The sequence below is a fragment of the Emydura macquarii genome, unplaced genomic scaffold (assembly GCF_026122565.2).
Source record: "Emydura macquarii macquarii isolate MOO-44397 ecotype Brisbane River unplaced genomic scaffold, CSIRO-AGI_Emac_v2 contig_2994, whole genome shotgun sequence".
NCBI lineage: Eukaryota > Metazoa > Chordata > Testudines > Chelidae > Emydura > Emydura macquarii.
The window spans coordinates 15167-35143 of record NW_027133131.1 but is presented as its reverse complement, the minus strand read 5'-3'; the positions used below and the strand labels follow the sequence as shown (position 1 = coordinate 35143).

The following is a 19977-nucleotide window of genomic DNA, read 5'->3' as shown; positions in this document are numbered from 1 at the left end:
TGTCCTTTGAGGAATTGTATTACTCCTAGGCTGGAGTTGGAAAAGTATCTTTTACCTCCAAATAATGAATTGGCAAGACATCCCTGATTGTCCTGGTGGGAAATGAGCCCCTACAATATATTGCAAGTTATCTGAAGCATTGGAGGAGGAGTGGGGGAACCTGCAGTGCCTCGGTACAAAGCTGTCTTGACCATCTTCAGGTTATAGGGACACTTGAAGTCTTTTTCTTCCAAGAATAAGATGAGAAACAAACAGCTGTATGAAACTTTTGTGTTTGGCTGCAAATGTTAAGTCAGACTTTTGAGCACAGATCTGTCCCAGGCTGGCAATGACTCCTGTGTCTGAGGGAGTGGAAAAACCATAGATCATTTTAACTCTTGATTTTTTTACAGGAAGATGGAGACTGCTATGCTGAACTTACGGAATCTGTCTGACCAATTCATTCGCCAGTTAGAAATTCTAAATGAAGGAAATGAATACCGTAAGTCATGTCACAGTTAACTAGTGTAGGTTGTTCAATGTGAGAATATTCAACTGCTAGCACATCTTGAATTCTGCACAGAGTGCTGAAGAGCCCACCTTTGGCTTTGTGGGTAGGTGCTCTTCCAGGTACATAGATTTGGAAGCAAACTTGGTTCATTTGCTCTGCCTGGATGCTTGAAGTGAACAGCTGAACTTTTGGGAAGGATGCAACATGCTGTAGCAAGCTGATTTTTCTTGTACACAAATTTGAAGTTGGAGTTCATAAACAGCAGAATGTGTGAGGGTAGGGGTGTGTAGTAAGCTAATTAGTACTAAAGGGGGGATGAAAACCTTAGGGCCTCAACCGTTAACTTCTGTTGACATGGGCTCAGAGAGAGTCCATACTGTCTGGGGCTAACCGCGTCCATAAATAGCAGGGGGAAAAACACTGGCTGAAGGCAGACTTGTGAAATCTGCTCTTGCTGCAGCTTTGCAGGGTGGAACACTTGCATTCCCCTTAGGGCAGTGTTAAACAGCTAAAGCAAATTGGCTTTTTACTTTCAAGTCAATATTTGTATAATCTAGCTGAATGGGATTGCAGCTCCAGACATCTATAATGCTAATGTACATCTACTGGAGCATATTACAGCAGCTACATGTGAATTTGTTGTTGAAAGTCTTTCCGGCAGGCTAAACTGTGACCATAAAGTAGTCTGTCTTCACATTATTTTAATAGCAGTAACTTTGGCCTGATGTATGGCAGCTTGTCAGTAAGGTTACCTTTTCTTTAAACTGACTTAGTCACTCACCAGATTTCATGTTATGCTATTTTACATTGAAGTCTAGATTACATGCTACAGACTAGAGACTGTGTGGCCAGTAAAACGTGAATCCTTGATTCTGAAGTGGGGGAACTGCTGGGGTGATCAGCTAGACTGTAGGCTCTTCTGCAGACCTTTTTTCTTCAGCTGGGTTTGCCAAAAGGCCAGCTGATCTGTTACCTTTACTTGAAGGCAATCATTAATGGAAGGTTTTTTCCTACGTAAAGGGGGAGATGCTATATTTCTTCTGCTTCCGGTCTTCACTGTTGTTAAGGCTAAGCATCCTTTTCCCAGAGTTTATCCAGTTGGCAAGGAACTTTGAAGAGTTCCGAAAGAAGTGGCAGAAGGTAGATCATGAGCTGGCCAGGTACAAGGATCTTCTGATGAAAACAGAAACTGAACGTAGTGCACTGGATGTGAAGCTGAAACATGCTCGCAATCAGGTGGATGTGGAGATCAAGCGAAGACAGCGAGCTGAAGCAGACTGTGAGAAGCTTGTGAGTATCATGTTACCTGTGATATGATTCCTGTGTGGAACTGGCTTTGCCTCAATTCCATAGATATTCACCTAAATGAGTGTTTCCATGCTATAGATAAGACCACTCAGATAATGTACCTGAATGTGTTGACAAATATTAATTCCTATATTATATTTAATAGTTATACATGTCTTCCAGGGTACCATCACCTTCAAATATAACAAAATGGAAGACTCCATTGATTTTAATGACATGGAGCAATAGGAAATGGCACATGAGGCACCTTCATCTGTTTAGAATATTAGGAATGTTCAGTGAGGTGCTATGATCGCTTTGAAGCTACAGAGTGAACTCAGGCAATGTTCAGCTTTTCTGGGAGTTTAATGAGCATGATAGGAACTCTTTTCACTTTCCTGGTCTCAGGTAGAGAGGATGTAGATATGAGGCAGAAATGGAGAGAGATACTATATTACATGGATTTGCAGAGAGCCACAAAATCATGACCTCTTATGTCACTGCAGTATTGAGACCCACAAATTCCTGGAAGTTTCATTAGGAATCTTGTGATTTTCTGTGAGGCCTTTTGCTGCAGTGGTTCTCCAGCTCTTTAAGATTTAGTAACTACAGACATTTATAACCATGCAGGTAGGGATTGAAGCATATTGATAAGACTCTAGTATGGCATTTAATTCATCCTACTGTGTTGTTTGGAAGATTCCATATTGGCCTCCTCAGCAGACTGGAATTGTTCAGCTGTATGTGATCCTTTTGTGTACTTCTCAACAGTCTAAAAAAGATCTAAGCACTTGGATTTATGGGAGACAATAACTGGCACCTACTAAGACACCAGTAAATCGTTCTCTATTCCAAGAAACCTATTTTGGTTAATCATGTAGGCTTCATCTGAATAGTGGTTTAATTCTGAAGAATATTACTGCTTTTACTTTAAGTTGAGTTTGTTACCTGATGGAAGCTGAAACACCATTTTCTCATTTATGGGTTTTAATATGATGATGGAGTAACAAAATTCCTCAAAGCCTGCCTGCATAAACTGTATTAAATGTCTTATGGTCTGCCTGTTTTCCATAAATCTGAAGTGAAGCTTTCTCCCTTTACTACTACTGATGTTTTCTGCTTTAAAGGAGCGGCAGATCCAGCTGATTCGAGAGCTACTGATGTGTGATTCATCTGGCAGTATTCAGCTAAGTGAAGAACAGAAATCTGCCCTGGCCTTCCTTAACAGGCCTCAACCTTCTACTGGGAGTTCTGGGAACAGAAGGTAGCAATCCGGTCATAAGTGGAAACAATTGATTAGCACAAATACTTACACTCTTGGATATCTGGTCCCTAGATTTACAGTAATCTTAGACTGTGGTAGAGGTTTTAGATTTTTTCTTTTCAATACTCCAAAGCTTCTAGTGCTTTTTCTCCTGTGATCCTGTATTCCAGAATCTCCTTCCTCAAATTGATCTAATGCATAACATAAATTTTTTTAAGTGTTCTTATTGAAAACTTTAAGAATTGCATATTTCTCACTAATCCTAATTACCCCCACGTGATTGCACTTGTATTTTTTTGGGCAATCAGAGGGCTAGAAATAGACTTTCACAAAAATAAACAACTTAAGTTTTGTAGAAAATCTATTTTTGGTACCCAAAATAGTTTTGTGTTAGGGCTAAGGACTAATGTTCTAGGAGACTGGTATTGCCACCAGAACTTTGTGGGTGGGTTGAGGAACACAAAAGCATAGGACAAGGCAGCTTTGTTGAAAGCACTTTTTTTTTTCCCCCCCTGTGCTTCCACTCCAGCTGTAATTCCACTATGTACTTATAAAAGATTTTCGTTTTATGTAGATGTGCTAAACTACATGTCAATAAATAAGCCTTTACACCAATAGTGAACGTAAAGGTGAAGCAGCAGTTCAGAAATACTTCTCTCAGCCATTGACCTGGCTCCAGAGAGCTACTGTATTTCTTTGTTTACCAAGGATTATTTGAGGTGAATACAGACGTGGGGGGAGGGTGGGAGTAGAAGATTTGGGATTTGTTGTGTGTAACAGAGGCTATGTTCAGACTGACGGCAGCAAAATCGCTGCTGCCAGATCGATCTTTCTTGATTGAGTGGTCAGTGAGACCTGCTCAATCGATCAGGAAGTCGGCTGAGCTAACAGGAATGCTGTTCCCATCTGCTGGCAGTGAGAACAGCGGGCAGAAGGGAAGCAGAGCAGTCGACGTCAGTTACACAAACTACTCTGTGTAGTTTGCATAACTCCAGTCGACTGCCGCCGAATCGCGCGGTAAGTGTGAACCAGCCCTAAATGAAAATGTGTATCAGCTGTCAAAGTAAACAATGTTAAGAAATATAAGGAATGGGACCGAAAATATTTGTGCCCTTATATAAATCAATGGCATGATCTCATCTGGATTACTGTATTCAGTTTCAAAGATATAGCTGAAATAAGGGTGTTCAGAGAGGAACTAAAACAATTTTTGTAATAGAAAGATTTCTGTATGAGTGTCAAAAACGTGTAACTACTTAGAGAAAGGACTGTAGGTACAAAGTAATGCTATAAAGAATGTAAATTGGATATTCATATTTATCATTTCACAATACAGTTTGCATTCCATGAAATTGAAAGCCAGCAGGCTTGAAACTGACTCCAGGAAACCTCTTAACGCACCACAAATTAACCTGTGGGATTAATTGCCACAAGATATCACCAAGGCCAAAAAAAAAAAAGCACTCTATATAGGGAATAAAAACAGTTATGTTAGTATATCTTATTTGAGAATGAATGTAAACCTTTATGCTTCAGGACATAAGTCAACAATAAACTTGTGCGGATTAGGAAGATTCTTCCTTTCTGGGACAGGATATTCCATACCTGTCCCCTGGAGGTTTCTTGCTTCTTCCTCTGAAGCAGCTGACACTAATGAGTGACAGTGGATCCTAAATTAGACAGACCTCTGATCTCCTCTAAAGTCTGTTCCTAATTTCTTGTCCTTACAATCACAGAAATGTAGGGCTGGAAAGGACCTCAGGGTCATCTAGTCAAACCCTGATGCTGAGGCAGGACAAAGCCCACCTAAACCATCCCTTACAGGTGTTTGTCTAACTTATTCTTACAAACCTCCAATGATAGGGATTCAACAATCTCCCTTTGAAAGCCAGTTCCAGAGCTTAACTAGCCTTATGATTAGAAAGTTTTTCCTAAGGTCTAACCTAAATCTCCCTTGCTGGAGATTAAGCCCATTATTACTTGTTTTACCTTCAGTGGACATGAAGAACAATTGATCAGTCGTCTTTAAAACTGCCCTTAACGTATAGAATCATAGAATATTAGAGTTGGAAGGGACCTCAGGAGGTCATCTAGTTCAATCCCCTGCTCAAAGCAGGACTAACCTCAGCTATATCATCCCAGCGAGGGCTTTGTCAAGCTTAAAAACCTTTAAAGATGGAGATTCCACCACCTCTCCAGGTAACCCATTCCAGTGCTTCACCACCCTCCTAGTGAAAAACTTTTTCCTAATGTCCAACCTAGACCTCCCCCTGCAACTTGAGACCGTTGCTCCTTGTTCTGTCATCTGCCACCACCGAGAACAGCCTCGCCCCATCCTCCCTGGAACCCCCTTTCAGGTAGTTAAAGGCTGCTATCAAATCCCCCCTCATTCTTCTCTTTTGCAGACTAAACAAGCCCAGTTCCCTTAGCCTCTCCTCATAAGTCCTGTGCTCCAGCCCCCTAATCATTTTGGTTGCCCTCCGCTGTACTCTCTCCAACTTGTCCACATCCTTTTTGTAGTGGGGGGCCCAAAACTGGACACACTATTCTAAATGCGGCCTCACCAATGCCGAATAGAGGGGAATAATCACTTCCCGTGACCTGCTGGCAGTGCCCCTCCTAATGCAGCCCAATATGCCATTAGCCTTCTTGACAACCAGGGCATACTGCTGACTCGTATCCAGCTTTTTATCCACTGTTACCCCCAGGTCCTTTTCTGCAGAACTGCTGCCTAGCTCGTCGGTCCCCAGTCTATAGCTGTGCATGGGATTCTTCCTTCCTAAGTGGAGGACTCTGCACTTTTCTTTATTGAACCTCATTAGATTATTTTTGGCCCAATCCTCCAGTTTGTTTAGGTCCTTCTGTATCCTATCCCTACCTTCCAGGGTATCTACCACTCCCCCCCAGCTTAATGTCATCCGCAAACTTGCTGAGGGTACAATCTACCCCATCCTCCAGATCATTAATGAAGATGTTTAACAAAACCGGCCCCAGGACTGACCCCTGGGGCACTCCGCTTGTGACTGGTTGCCAGCTAGGCTTGGAGCCATTGATCACTACTCGTTGAGCCCTATGCTCTAGCCAGTTCTCTCTCCATTTTATAGTCCATTCATCCAACCCATACTTCTTTAACTTGCTGATAAGAATACTGTGAGAGACAGTATCAAAAGCTTTGCTAAAGTCAAGGTATATCACATCCACCGCCTTCCCTACATCCACAGAGCCAGTCACCTCATCATAGAAAGCAATCAGGTTGGTCAGGCATGACTTCCCCTTGGTGAATCCGTGTTGACTGTTCCTGATCACCTTCCTCTCTTCCAAGTGCTTTAAAATGGATTCCTTAAGGACTTGCTCCATGATTTTTCTGGGGACTAAGGTGAGGCTGACCGGTCTGTAGTTCCCTGGATCCTCTTTCCTCCCTCTTTTGAAGATAGGCACTATATTTGCTTTTTTCCAGTCCTCAGGGACCTCCCCCTGTTGCCACGAGCTTTCAAAGATAGTAGCCAATGGCTCTGAAATCACCTCAGCCAACTCCCTCAGCACCCTCGGGTGCATTGCATCCGGCCCCATGGACTTGTGTATGTCTAATCCTTCTAAATAGTCTTGGACCTGTTTCTTCAGCACTGCGGGATGTTCGCCTCCTTCCCATTCTGTGCCACCCAGTACAGTAGTCTGGGAGCTGATCATGTCTGTGAAGACAGAGGCAAAAAAGGCATTGAGTACCTCAGCTTTCTCCACATCCTCCGTCACTAGGTCGCCTCCCTCATTCTCTAAGGGGCCCACACTTTCCCTAATCTTCCTCTTGTTGGCAACATGCCTGTAGAAACCCTTCTTGTTCCCCTTCATGTCCCTTGCTAGCTGCAACTCCAATTATGCTTTGGCCTTCCTGATTTCATTCCTGCATATTCGAGCAGTGTTTTTATAATCCTCCCTAGTCATCTGACCAAGCTTCCACTTCTGGTAAGCTTCTTTTTTGGGTTTAAGTTCGCCAAGGACATCTTTGTTAAGCCAAGCTGGACGCCTACCATATTTGCTATTCTTTCTGCACATTGGGATGGTTTGCTCCTGTGCCCTCAATAAGGTCTCTAAAATACAGCCAGCTCTCTTGGGTTCCTTTCCCCCTCATATTAGCCTCCCAGGGAATCCTGCCCATCAGTTCCCTGAGGGAGTCAAAGTCCGCTTTTCTGAAATCCATGGTCCGTATCCTGCTGTTCTCCTTTCTTCCTTTTGTCAGGATCCTGAACTTGACCATCTCATGGTCACTGCTGCCCAGGTTGCCACCCACTTCTACTTCCCCTACCAAATCTTCCCTGTTTGTGAGCAGCAGGTCAAGAAAAGCACTGCCCCTAGTTCGTTGCTCCAGCACTTGCACCAGGAAATTGTCTGAGACACTCTCCAAAAGCTTCCTGGAGTGTTTGTGCTCTGCTGTATTGCTCTTCCAGCAGATGTCAGGGTGATGAAGTCTCCCATGAGAATCAGGTCCTGTGAACTGGAAACTCCCTAGTTGAGTAAAGAGAGCCTCATCTACCTCATCCTCCTGGTCTGGTGGTCTGTAACAGACACCCACCACGACATCACGCTTATTGTTCTTGCTTCTAAGCTTAATCCAGAGACACTCAACTGACTTATCTCCAGTTTCATACTGGAGCTCAGAGCAATCATAGTGCTCTCTTACATACAGTGCAACTCCTCCACCCTTTCGCCCCTGCCTGTCCTTCCTGAACAGTTTATACCCATCCATGACAGTGCTCCAATCGTGTGAGTTATTCCACCAAGTCTCAGTTATTCCAATCATGTCGTCGTTTCTTGACTGTGCCAGGACTTCCAGTTCCTCCTGCTTGTTTCCCAGGCTTCTTGCATTTGTGTACAGGCACTTGAGATAAGTAGCAGATTGGTCTACCTTTCCAGTATGAATAGGGAGGCCTCCCCCGCTGCACCCTCCTCCTTCTGCTTCCTTGTGGTGTCCCTCTTCCACTTACCTTCGGGCTTAGGTCCCCGTCACCCGTCGAACCTAGTTTAAAGCTCTCCTCACTAGGTTAGCCAGCCTGTCTGCAAAAATACTCTTCCCTGTTTTCGTTAGATGAATCCCGTCTCTTCCTAGTAATCCTTCTTCCTGGAACAACATTCCATGATCGAAGAATCCAAAGCCCTCTCTTTAACACCACCTGTGTAACCACGCATTTACTTCCACAATGCGACGGTCCCTACCTGGGCCTTCCTCCCTGAACGGGGAGGATGGATGAGAACACCACTTGCGCTTCAAACTCCTTTATCTCTTTTCCCAGAGCCACATAGTCCGAAGTGATCCGCTCAAGTGACATTGGCAGTGTCATTGGTGCCCACGTGGAGAAGTAGGAAGGGGTAGTGGTCTGAGGACTTGATAAGTTTTGGCAGTCTCTCCATCACATCCGTAATCCTAGCTCCAGGCAAGCAGCACACTTCTCTAGTTTCCCGGTCCGGTCGGCAGATGGATGACTCCGACCCCCTTAGGAGGGAGTCCCCAACCACCATCACCCTTCTCTTCCTCTTGGAAATGGTGGTTGTGGAACCCCCATCCCTAGGAGAATGCATCTCTTGCCTTCTGATCAAACGGGTCTCCTTCTGATCCATTCCCTCCGAAGGGTCCTCCAAATCGTTCTCCGCCGTAGTACTTGTGCAGAGAGGATGAAAATGATTCCTTACTTCTATCTGCATGGTGGGCACATGGGTTCTCTTTCTTCGGGAGGTCACATGCTGCCAATTTTCTTCCCTGTTCTTCAGTTTCGCCTGCCCGGCCTTTTCTGAATCTTCCTTACACTGTGCCTGTGCCCGATGGAGAAAGACATTGTTTTCTTTAATGCAACACAGGGTTGATATTTGGGTCTCTAGTCCTTTAACCTTCTCTTCCAATAAGGAAACCAGCCTGCACTTAGTACAGATGAAGTCATCTCTATCCTGTGGGAAGAAGACAAACATAGCACATCCAGTGCAGGTGACAACAGATCGCTCCCTCTCCATATCTTTCCTTTGAGAGCCTCCTCAGATGCTGTATTTCCTGCTCAGCAACATCTGAGAGGCAAATATTCGCTGTGGGCTCTCTCCTCAGGCGAACTCCCATGCAAACTCCCTCCTTCTCCTTCTGTTAGACTGTAATCCATCCATCCATCCCCCCCCCCCCCCCCCCCCCCCAAAAAAAAATCCTCTTAAGAGTAAACATACCCAGTTTTTTAAATATTTCCCCATAGGTCAGGTTGTCTAAACCTTTTATCACTTTTGTTTCTCGTCTCTGGATTTTCCCCAGTCTTAACTGTGTTGATAGTTGAATAGTCTCAGCTATGTTTTGAATTTAATACCACAATACTGAAAAAGGGGAAGGTCATTCTTCTTGTCTCTGCCACGGAATTGGGTTTTGCAAATTGTAAATTGCAAATAACAATTCAGCAGTGTGTGAATCTACACTCCTATTTATACTGCATTAATGCTACAGTCATAACATCAGTCTTGCCTTGTTCCAAAGTGGAATACATGGCTATTGCCTGACCAGTAAACTTGCTCTGAATCATAAGATCAACTGGAAGTGAAATTCCCAGACTAATAGGTTTTTTTACTTTACTTCTTAGACTTTCAACAATAGATGAATCTGGCTCAATTCTATCAGACATCAGCTATGACAAGACTGACGAGTCATTGGTAATGTATCTCCAGTTCCTGAGAATTATCTACCTTCATGCCCCATATTGCTATTTCAGAAGTACAGAATCTTGCCACATCATCCATGAAAATATTGCTAAACAAAACTTAAATGGTGTCCTTTATATGTTGCTTCTTCTGACAGAACTATGATGTGTTCTAATTTTGCATCAGTGGGGGGGTGCATGGTACCAGAAGATTGGGTGTCTGGTCTTTTAATTACTATTCTGTCTATAGGAATCCAGTATTGTGGTGGTTATAAGTAGGGCTTCACATCTAGTGTGGAATGGCAAAAAACTAACTGGCTGCAAGACTCAGCTTGATAAGTTTATGGAGGAGATGGTATCATGAGACTGCCTAAAACGGCATGTGGCTGATCTGCAACTGCTAGCAGCAAATATCTCCAATGGTGAGAGACTGGACGCTAGATGGGGACGGCTCTGAGTTATTGCAGAGAATTCTTTCCCAGGTGTCTGGCTAGTGGGTCTTGCCCACATGCTCCTGGTCTAACTGATTGCCATATTTGGGGTTCGGAAAGGAATCTTCTCTCAGGTGAGATTGTCTTGGGAGTTTTTTCACCTTTCTCTGCAGCAAAGGGTACAGGTCACTTGCAGGTTTAAACTAGTGTAAATGGTGGATTCTCTAACTTGAAGCCTTTAAACCATGGTTTGAGGACTTCAGTAACTCAGCCAAAGATTAGGCGTCTGTTAGGAGTGGGTGGGTGTGAGGTTCTGTGGCCTGCAATGTACAGGAGATCAGACTAGATGATCATGATGGTCCCTTCTGACCTTTGAGTCTGAGCCTTAGTTCCAGCATGAAACTTAAAGGGAGCAGTGAGTGGAAGAACAGATTAATAAGGAGTGGAGGAAGCAGTAGAGGCCAGTAAGCAAGAATTCTGAATTTCTGTCCTTTTATCCCTGTTCTCAAAATCTGAATGAGAATAGAGGTGAGGAGCTGCAGTGTATGGAAGCTGACTTCCTTGCTTATAACCCTCAGGACATCATGAATGGTGCCAGAGGAAACACTAGATTCATAACTGCATGATAAGACAGACCTGTATTATATTTGCCATAAACTCACTGGTCCACTATTCTTTAAAACGGATTTAATGAAAGATATGGCTAAAGTCTGGAAGGTATCTGCAGTATGCTAACACGATACTTTGTCATACCCATAGGATTGGGATTCTTCTTTGGTGAAAGCTGTCAAACTGAAGAAAAGAGAGAAGCGGGTATGTTCTTTCCTGTTAAGTGGTGGGAGTAGTCAGGAGTAACAGTAGGTAGCACTTTGGATACATGTGGTAGTGCAGCCATTATAATTGACACTCAGGTTTGGTAGTTACTGTCCAATCTCAGACAGATCAGACCACCCAGAAGTGCACTCTGCACTGCACCATAGACAGGAGATGGAAGGCTCCTTCTAATGTAGTTTATGGAACTGGACTACCTAAATGAATAAAATCCCTAATTCTCTGCATCCAAAAATTCAGGCCTGTTGTGTGGATTCAGATGAAAGCTTTGGGAGTAACTGTCACTTGTCAGCTGGAGATCATGGAGTGAATTCCCACATCCCATGCTGCTTTTTCCAATAGCTTTTCTCATATTGAAGAGGGGGAAATTACTCGCTTCCTCTGAAGACCTTGTTGGTAGAGCCCTGAGTTGGCCAGTCAAACTTCTTGGGAAGGTTGTGTACTGAACCCTTCCTAATGGTCAGTTACGTTGCCTTATTACACAAGTCCTTATATCCTGGCTATAATAGAGATCATCATAGACTTGAATATCTGCAAACACTGCAGTGGAATTTACCCCAACCCTTCAGGGAATGTAGTGCGATGCTCTAGGCTTGATGCCCTCAATCTAGTTTAACACACACTTTCTTTTCAGCGTTCTTCCAGACAGTTCATAGAAGGCCCACCAGGTCCTTTAAAAAAAACCAGATCAATTGGCTCCACAGTGGACCAGGTATGTAAACCAGCTGAGTTTGTGTACTCCTAAAATCTCTAGTCGGAGGTGGCAGTATTTGTGTAGCCTCCATATGCAGTAGGGTACTCTTTGAAACTAAAGCTAGTATAATAGTTTCACAGGACAGCATCTCATACAGTCACAGCTAATGCCAGCCACATAATGTTTTGGAAATTATCTTCCTTGTCAGTCCCTCTGGTATCTTACATAAGATTAAATCAGACCTCTGATTAAGTTGTTTAAATTAATGCCATATAAGTAACCTGCTGGGGCCAATAAAAACAAAGATCCCTTGCCATCACTAATCCTATTGCTCTCTCATTTCAGGGAAACGAGTCTATAGTTGCGAAAACAACACTTATGGTCCCTAATGATGGTGGTCCAATTGAAGCCATCTCCACTATTCAGACTATACCTTATCTCAGAAGCCGGAGGAAGACAGGTAGGTATACATATGTCTGTGGACTGTCCCTTTTCCTGGGTTTAATGCACAATGCTGTCACTTGTCATAAGAACGGCCAGACTGGGTCAGATCAATGGTTCATCTAGCCCACTGTCCTGTCTTCCAGCATTGGCCAATACCAGGCGCTTCAGAAGGGATGAACAGAATGGGTAATCATTGAATGATCCACCCCTGATGTCCACTCCCACTTTCTGGCAAACAACATAGTATTGCATCCCTGACCATCCTGGCTAATAGCCATTGATGGATTTATCCTCCATGAACTTGTCTAGTTTCTTTTTTTGAACCATGTTATAATTTTGGCCTATGCAACCTCCCTGGCAATGAGTTCCATGGGTTGACTTGTTGTGTGAAGTACTTCCTTTTGTTTGTTTTTAAATCTGCTGCCTATTAATTTCATTGGGTGACCCCCTGGATATTGTTACATGAATAGGTAAATAACACTTCCTTATTGACTTTCTCCACACCAATCAAGATTTTGTAGATTCCCTATCCTATGCCCTCTAATCATTTTTGTTGCCCTTCTCTGTACCTTTTCCAATTCTAATATTTGTTTTGAGATTGGGCAACGAGATCTTCATGCAGTATCCAAGATGTGGGTGTACCATGTATTTATATGGAGAAATTATATTTTCTGTCTTCGTATCTGATCCTTTTCCTACTGATTCCTATCATTGTTAGGTTTTTTGACTGCCGCTGCACATTGAGTGGATGTTCTCAGAGAATTATCACTGTAATTTTCATGAATCTTTATTTGCCTGTCTCTGCAGACATAGATAACAAATGGGGGTCATATGTTGGTAAATAGGGTGGAGAATCACTGCTCTAACTGCTAAAAAAGCTTCTCTTTCAAAACCATAGATCTTTTGTATGGAGATAAACCTATCAAAGGGCATGGGGGTTCTAACATTGCTTCTATATATTCATAAGCAAATTAATTGCTCAAAAGTTTGGTGATTAGAGGCACTCAGTATGTATCCAAGATATATAAGAACTATGTGCCTGTATTAACGCTGGTGTAGTAGCACTTATTCTCTCAGTTAACCCAAGAGGTGCTGCTCCTGGGCAATGATAATTGAAGGATGTGGCCCTAATCCTTTTTTTTTTTTTTTTTTTTAATTGCTTTCAAAAGTGACACTGTTTTGCTTTCCGTTTTTAACACATAAATGCACTATGCTGCTTGTTCGGCTTTGGCAAGCATGTCTAGAAGACTGACTGATTGCCTGGGAGGGAGATAGGAACACAAAACTGCATAATTAACCCTTAATTGCCAGTTGTATCTTGTAACCGCCTCTGCTGGTTGCGCTACCTTTGGCATGACACAGATGCCAAGTGCTCTGGCAGTACTTGTTAGGCCATGGATGTCCCTCAGTCATTCACAGTAATCTCCGGCCAGTTCCAAGATGCTTGTCTCCATCATTATATAGTCTTTATACTGAAAACAGAAGGCTGGGAAATGTCTCTCTCTCTCTTTTTCTCAGCCAGTCTACAACCTTGGAACAGTGACTCAAGCTTGGGCGGTAGGCAGCTGGAATCCAGATCTGAAACTGATGGATCTAATACTCCTCAGAGCAATGCAGGGATGAGGCTGCATGAATTTGTATCAAAGACGGTAGGTGGACAGGCAGTAGAAACTTGAGCATCTCTCCCCTTTGTTTTTTTTTGTGGGTGATTATAGTCAATCCTGAACAAGATTCACTGACCCTACTGCCGTACATTCCTCTGAATGCAGGCTGATGCACAGTGTCAGTTATCCAATCCCATGCTGGCAGTTTCAGCTCTGACTCTGAATCCTCCGCTATGCCCTGGGATATATGCAGACATACATTTTTATTTCCTGCTGTGAAAGACATCTTACACTGCTATGCTGAAGTTTAACAGCTGACAGTTCAGACTTTGATATCCAGAGTTTAGATTTCTTAAATGCATGTCCCAGTGATTTGTAAGATGCCATAATGGCCAGAACTAATAAGGTAAAATAAATGGGAAGGGTTTGTTAGAATCAGAATCACCAGCAAAGAACCATGGCTTATTTAACTCCCAATCCCATTAAGCTTTGTACAAATTTGCCATGATCTACATTGATGGCAAAACAAATTGGTTGAATGTCTTCTCTTTATCTGTGCAGCCAAACTGTATCTGTTTTGTTGCATTACCACCACTTCCTCTCACACTGGCTCTTTGTGTTTCCAGGTTATCAAACCAGAGTCATGTGTTCCATGTGGAAAGCGGATAAAGTTTGGGAAACTGTCCCTAAAGTGCAGGGACTGCCGTGTAGTGACTCACCCAGAATGTCGGGACCGCTGTCCCCTTCCCTGCATCCCAACTTTAACAGGCACCCCTGTCAGAATTGGAGAGGTATGACTTTATAGGGTTTAAGGCTCATCTCATATAGCTGCCAAACAACAAATGAGCTAATGCCCATTTGGGAGAATTAGACCATGCTTAAGGACACCAGGAACCTTATATACTAGTGGACTTATTGCTGCAGTATGTGGATTGTCTGTGTTATTACAGATCTAATAAAAATACATAAATGAGACTGTTAAATAAATAAATCCAAGAATAGTAAGAATGTGGGTTTTTTTGGAGGGTGGAGAATTGTATGTGGTGGCTCTGAAAGTATCTGAAGGAGGCATTTTGTTCTGATTTTGCAAGCAGTCACAAACTGTTTCCGGCTTGGCATGTATCATTGTTTCTAGTGAGTCCTTATCTGTCAACTGAAGTTATTGACAAAGTTATTTTGCTTAAATTGGAGCCATAAAATGTTCTCAGATTGGTGAATCATGGCACAGTTAAGCCTTCAGGAGGCTTTGTTTTTTCTTAGGCTAGATCCCTCTTTTTTGACCACTCACAGTAGTACTCCTTCCCTCTGCTATAAAGAGCTGAATGCAATCTATCTAGACATTCCTGCTGGATTTAACTCTGGCATCTTGATATCAGGATTTTTATCTGTTTTTATTAGATGGTAATATTACTTACCCTCCTTTCCCTTTTATATCGGCTGCATGGTTCATCCTCCACTAGCCTGTGAAACAGGAATCTTGTGCCCAGGCCTCTAGTGTGTGGTAAGATGTGTCCCACCTGTGGAGATAAGTTAAACTCTCTGTTCTTGGCTCTCCGTTTCCTATAGAGCAAGAATGTGTTGTATGGAGGAATTTTGTGTAGATAGTGTTTAGCTCTCTGATGGAGCACATAGTGTTTGTCCTCTCTTTGTGCCCATGGCACCAACCTCTATGGGAATGGGAATCTAGTGACTACTCCTAAGCCAAGTAGATCTGATGGGACTTCTTGAGCGAGAACACTTCCAGTGTTCTGAAGTTTGTAAATGTCAATGTTGCAAAACCAGTCTCTTCCTCCTTTAGGGGACCTTGGTGGACTTTGTGCCTACGACTCCTCCAATGATTCCTTCCATTATAGTTCACTGTGTGAATGAGATTGAACAGCGAGGGTTACACGAGGTAAGAATCACCTGAAATTGGTGAGGGTGCTAGTGAAACGAGTCTAGCTGTGTGATTAGAGCCGCAGTTGGTTAACCTGAGGATCTCTTGTTTATGATGATGGAGATATCATAGTGCTGCTCAACGCATGAGTCGTGATGGGCAAGTTACAGTCCCTGCCCAAAGATCTCACAGTTTATAGTGGGGGCAGAAGACTGCTTTTACTGAGGAATCTAGGCTTTACCTTCTCAAGATGTTTGGGCTGATGAAGTCCTAACTTTAAGCATTGCTCTCTGCCAACAGACAGGCCTGTACCGAATTTCTGGCTGTGACAGGACTGTGAAAGAGCTAAAGGAGAAGTTCCTTCGAGGGAAGACTGTTCCCTTGCTCAGCAAAGTGGATGATATCCATGCCATCTGTGGCCTTCTTAAAGACTTCCTACGCAGCCTAAAGGAACCCATTCTCACATTCCGGCTAAACAAGACTTTTATGGAGGCAGCAGGTGAGGCAAGCCAAATGCCATCAACAGCTGTAGTGCCTGAGGAAGCATTCTCAGACAGATCCATCTGAATGATCAATCTTTCTCAGGTGTGAATGTATTGGCAGTACTGGATATACTGTAAAGAGATCTTCCTTCCTTCCACTGATCTGTCTGTACTACACCGCCTGGCGTTTAGCTTAGTTACAATGAAGTATCTCAGCCAGGCCTTTGAAGAACTTTCTGTTATCAGTACTCTGCCTTGCTGCTGCAATTGTCTCATTCTGTGGGTTTTATCATGGATGCTGCTAACATTAGGTGGATATTCACTAGATCCCATATTTTTATATTAATCCTTAAGTAATCACAATTTTTTATTTTAGAACTAATCAAGAGTCCTGGTAGTCAGGATCGTGTTCAGGAATGATGCCCAAGTTTAGTGGAGTCTTAAAGCTATTCTTACACTTGTACAGCAGAATCTTTGAAATCAATGTCCAATGCAGAGGTCAAAATACTTTACTTACAGTGCCATTCACCAGAAGATCTCATGGCATTTTACATACATTAAGCCTCCTAACACAACACCTCAGAGACATGGGTATTAGCCCCATTTTAGATGGGGAAATCAAGGCACAGGTGTTAAATGACTTGCCCAAAATTAGATAATGTCATTGTTAGAATTAGAACTCAGGAGGATGGCACCCAGAATCTTAACACTTTCAATCATTGATGGAACATACTGCTGTCTGAGGAAAGCGATCCCACAGGCCTCTCTAATCACTTTTTTTTTTTTTTTTTTTTTTTTATTTAAAGAAATTTTGGATGAAGACAACAGTGTGGCTGCCATGTACCAGGCTGTTGGTGAACTCCCTCAGGCCAACAGAGACACACTGGCTTTCCTCATGATTCACCTTCAGAGGTGGGTTCAGCCAGATTAGGAGTTCTGGAAGTCAGAAAAAGATGTAGTTCTGTTTTTACAGGCTCATACTGGTGGTTGAGTCTTTAGAAATCTGGACAGCTTGCAAATTCAGAGTTAATTGACAGATGCGGATCATGTGGCATCATCTATCATGAACAAAATCAATGTAATGTCATTTTCTTTCTTGTCTAGAGTGGCTCAGAGCCCAGACACAAAAATGGACATCATCAACCTGTCCAAAGTCTTTGGCCCCACAATAGTTGCCCATGCTGTGTCCGATCCTGACCCCATGACACTCTTGCAAGACACTAAACGACAACCCAAGGTAGGTGAGCAGCAATGACCTCTTGAGGTGGAATGTGGTAAAATAGATGAAGTGTCTTGTTAAAGAATTGGATTATCTGGCACCTGGGGGCTGTTGTCCTCTGGCCCATCTGATACCACTTTCAGACTCAGGGAGTTGTGGGTTTCTGATAAGAGGGGAGAGTTTGTGTGCTAATGTGTATTTCTGTAGGTCGTAGAGCGGCTGCTGTCACTGCCAGGGGACTACTGGAGCCAGTTCATGATGGTGGAGCAAGAAAACATTGACCCACTGCATATAATTGAAAACTCCAATGCCTATTCCACTCCCCAAACACCAGATATTAAAGGTAGTCCTAGAATGTTGCTCTGTCAGATCTTCAACAATGGCCAATCATCCACTCTAACCAAAACATGACCTTAAATCAAAGCCTTTTGTTAGATTGTATTGGAACAGGCTTGCCAAACTCTTCCTCTTCCTCCCTGCAGTTATCATACAGCCTTTGACACTCATGGTTATTGCTCTTTATCCCGGATATGGCATTTCAAGTGCTTTAGCTCTGCTGGTCCCTGGATATTAGAAAGAAAAAATGGGTAAGATACCTTTTATTGGACCAATTGGTGAAAGACATGCTTTCGAGCTACATAGTGAAGCGTGAAAGCTTGTCTCTTCCGCTAACAGAAGTTGATCCAATAAAAGATATTACCTCACCCATCTTGTCTCTAAAGAATGCTTGCTTTGAAATGCTATTAGTCTGTTTTACCCACCTCCCAGCCCCTGGAAGAGCATTCCTTTTTCACACTGAGGAGCTAACATTTTGCTCTTGGTCCCCAGCCTAGGCCTAACTGTAACCATTCACCTTGATAACCAAGCATCTGTGACACCTGCTGCCTTTAGTGCTGCAAGTGTGAACTTCTAGCTACAAAGAAGCATTAAAGAATTAAATATCTAGCTGTGGCATTGTCAATTGGTGCAATGTTACCAGGGTATTTTGAGGGGAATGGGAAGGGAAGTAGCTTATGACTGGGAAGACCAGCTTCTCTCATCAAACTTCAACAGACGTTGTGGATAGACTGCACACATTTTTACGTATGAAGTGTACTAATCAGTGACTAATGCTTCACCTAGCTTTGCTGTTGTGCTTCTATTTTTATAGAGCACCGTGGGCCTGTTCTTCTAGTACACTGGGGATAAATGTGGAGTTCCCTCACTGACTTCAGCAGAGTTGCCCTCACTTACCATATGGCAACAGAATAAAATATAATCCCATTACTTTAATTTAAGAAGAAAAGTATGTGAGTTATGTGTCTGTTCTAATATGACTCTTGTTCCTCTGTCTTGTTGGAAGTGAGCATGCTAGGTCCTCTCACTACTCCAGAACAGCAACTGATAAAGACTCCTTCATCTAGCTCCCTGTCCCAGAAGGTCAGATCTACGCTCAGCAAGACTACCCCGAAGTAAGTGGTACTGCATGTTGTAGGATAGTAAAATGAGATACTTAGTCTGAACTACTGTCTCAGTCCAAGTTGTATCATTATATTTGAGTGTTTATATTGTAGCCCAATAAACTAAAGGTTGCAACGGGGCTTTGTGGACAGAATGAGTTTGGGAAGCAAGAAACTTTGGCCTTTGGCAAGTCACTTAACTTATTTCCATCTGTAAACATGGGGGAAATAACCTACCTTGTGGTTACTGAGGATTCATTGACTAATGATTGCACAGTGCTTGGTATTCAGTCTCTTATAAAAAACTACATAATCAATTGCTCACTGGGGTACTGAGGGGTACTATTCCATGGGAGAGGTGGAGTAAGTGGCAGAGAACTAAGGGGGTGAGAAAGTTACAGGATCTTGGATCTGCCCTTTCTCAGTGCAAATTTGATAATAGTAGGTAGCTCCATGAAAGCCACCTGCCTTTCATCCCTGCTACTCCATGGTTCCTAATGCAGCTGGCCAGGGGGGCAACCTATGTGTACCGGCCCAAGTTTCTCTCCATTAAACAGAGTGCCTGTACTTTAGCCTCTAGGAACCACCAACAGGCAGCTCCCTCATAAGTAGTATATGACCTGGTGAGCAGAGAGCAGGAACCACAAATCACAGTTAAAAAAGGAAAGAGGTAGAAAAGCAAAGGATGGTGAAAAAAGCTGGCACTGTACATGTAGAGGTTCTAATTCATCAGTGTATCACAAAGAGGTGGTGTAACAGAAGGGCTGGGAATTTTTGCTTTAGAACAGTTCCTTTCCATTTCTGTTTAACTAGATTCGGGAGCAAAAGCAAGTCTGCAACCAACCTTGGACGCCAGGGAAACTTCTTTGCCTCTCCTATGCTAAAGTAAAATGGACCTGGAATTTCAGCTCTTTCATAATGCCTACAGCCCACATATGCATAACTACAATAAAGGACTTAACTGCCCATCACTACTTTCAGCAGCCTTCTGTATTAGGGTAATCTTATTACTTTTGTGTTTAGCTTAATTGAGGTTTTTAATTAACAATTTTATTAAATATTCAGTGCCATATTGCTTCTAGTATTAGTGAGGCAAGTAACTGGCAAGATCTAGTCAATACGTTAGGGTAAATTGCCACAAAAATACTTTAATTTGAAAATATATATTTCAATAAGAAACTGGCCTCCATCTATTTAAGAGAACCTTATTGGAGTTCCATTTAAAGACTTTTTTTGAAAACTCTAAAGGCGATATTTTGC

General features: G+C 42.9%; 1 protein-coding gene across 1 annotated transcript; it reads left to right on the top strand.

Annotated features, from left to right (window-relative positions):
- The first annotated feature begins 392 nt into the window (after positions 1 to 392).
- On the top strand, positions 393 to 19683 carry RACGAP1 (Rac GTPase activating protein 1). The gene is made up of 16 exons (XM_067529510.1): positions 393 to 481; positions 1578 to 1780; positions 2905 to 3041; positions 9641 to 9710; positions 10888 to 10941; positions 11594 to 11671; positions 11999 to 12113; positions 13616 to 13746; positions 14328 to 14492; positions 15500 to 15595; positions 15878 to 16076; positions 16866 to 16971; positions 17164 to 17296; positions 17486 to 17621; positions 18621 to 18729; positions 19531 to 19683. Exons 1-16 carry the CDS (start codon positions 397 to 399, stop codon positions 19604 to 19606), a joined length of 1893 nt encoding a protein of 630 aa, XP_067385611.1. The 5' UTR covers positions 393 to 396; the 3' UTR covers positions 19607 to 19683.
- Positions 19684 to 19977: the final 294 nt, after the last annotated feature.

Coding starts and splice junctions, on each gene's coding strand:
- RACGAP1 (XM_067529510.1), top strand. CDS start 397: ATGGAGACTGCTATGCTGAACTTACGGAATCTGTCTGACCAATTCATT. Junction 9,711..10,887: donor ACAAGACTGACGAGTCATTG/GTAATGTATCTC, acceptor TCATACCCATAG/GATTGGGATTCTTCTTTGGT. Junction 16,972..17,163: donor CTCATGATTCACCTTCAGAG/GTGGGTTCAGCC, acceptor TTTCTTGTCTAG/AGTGGCTCAGAGCCCAGACA.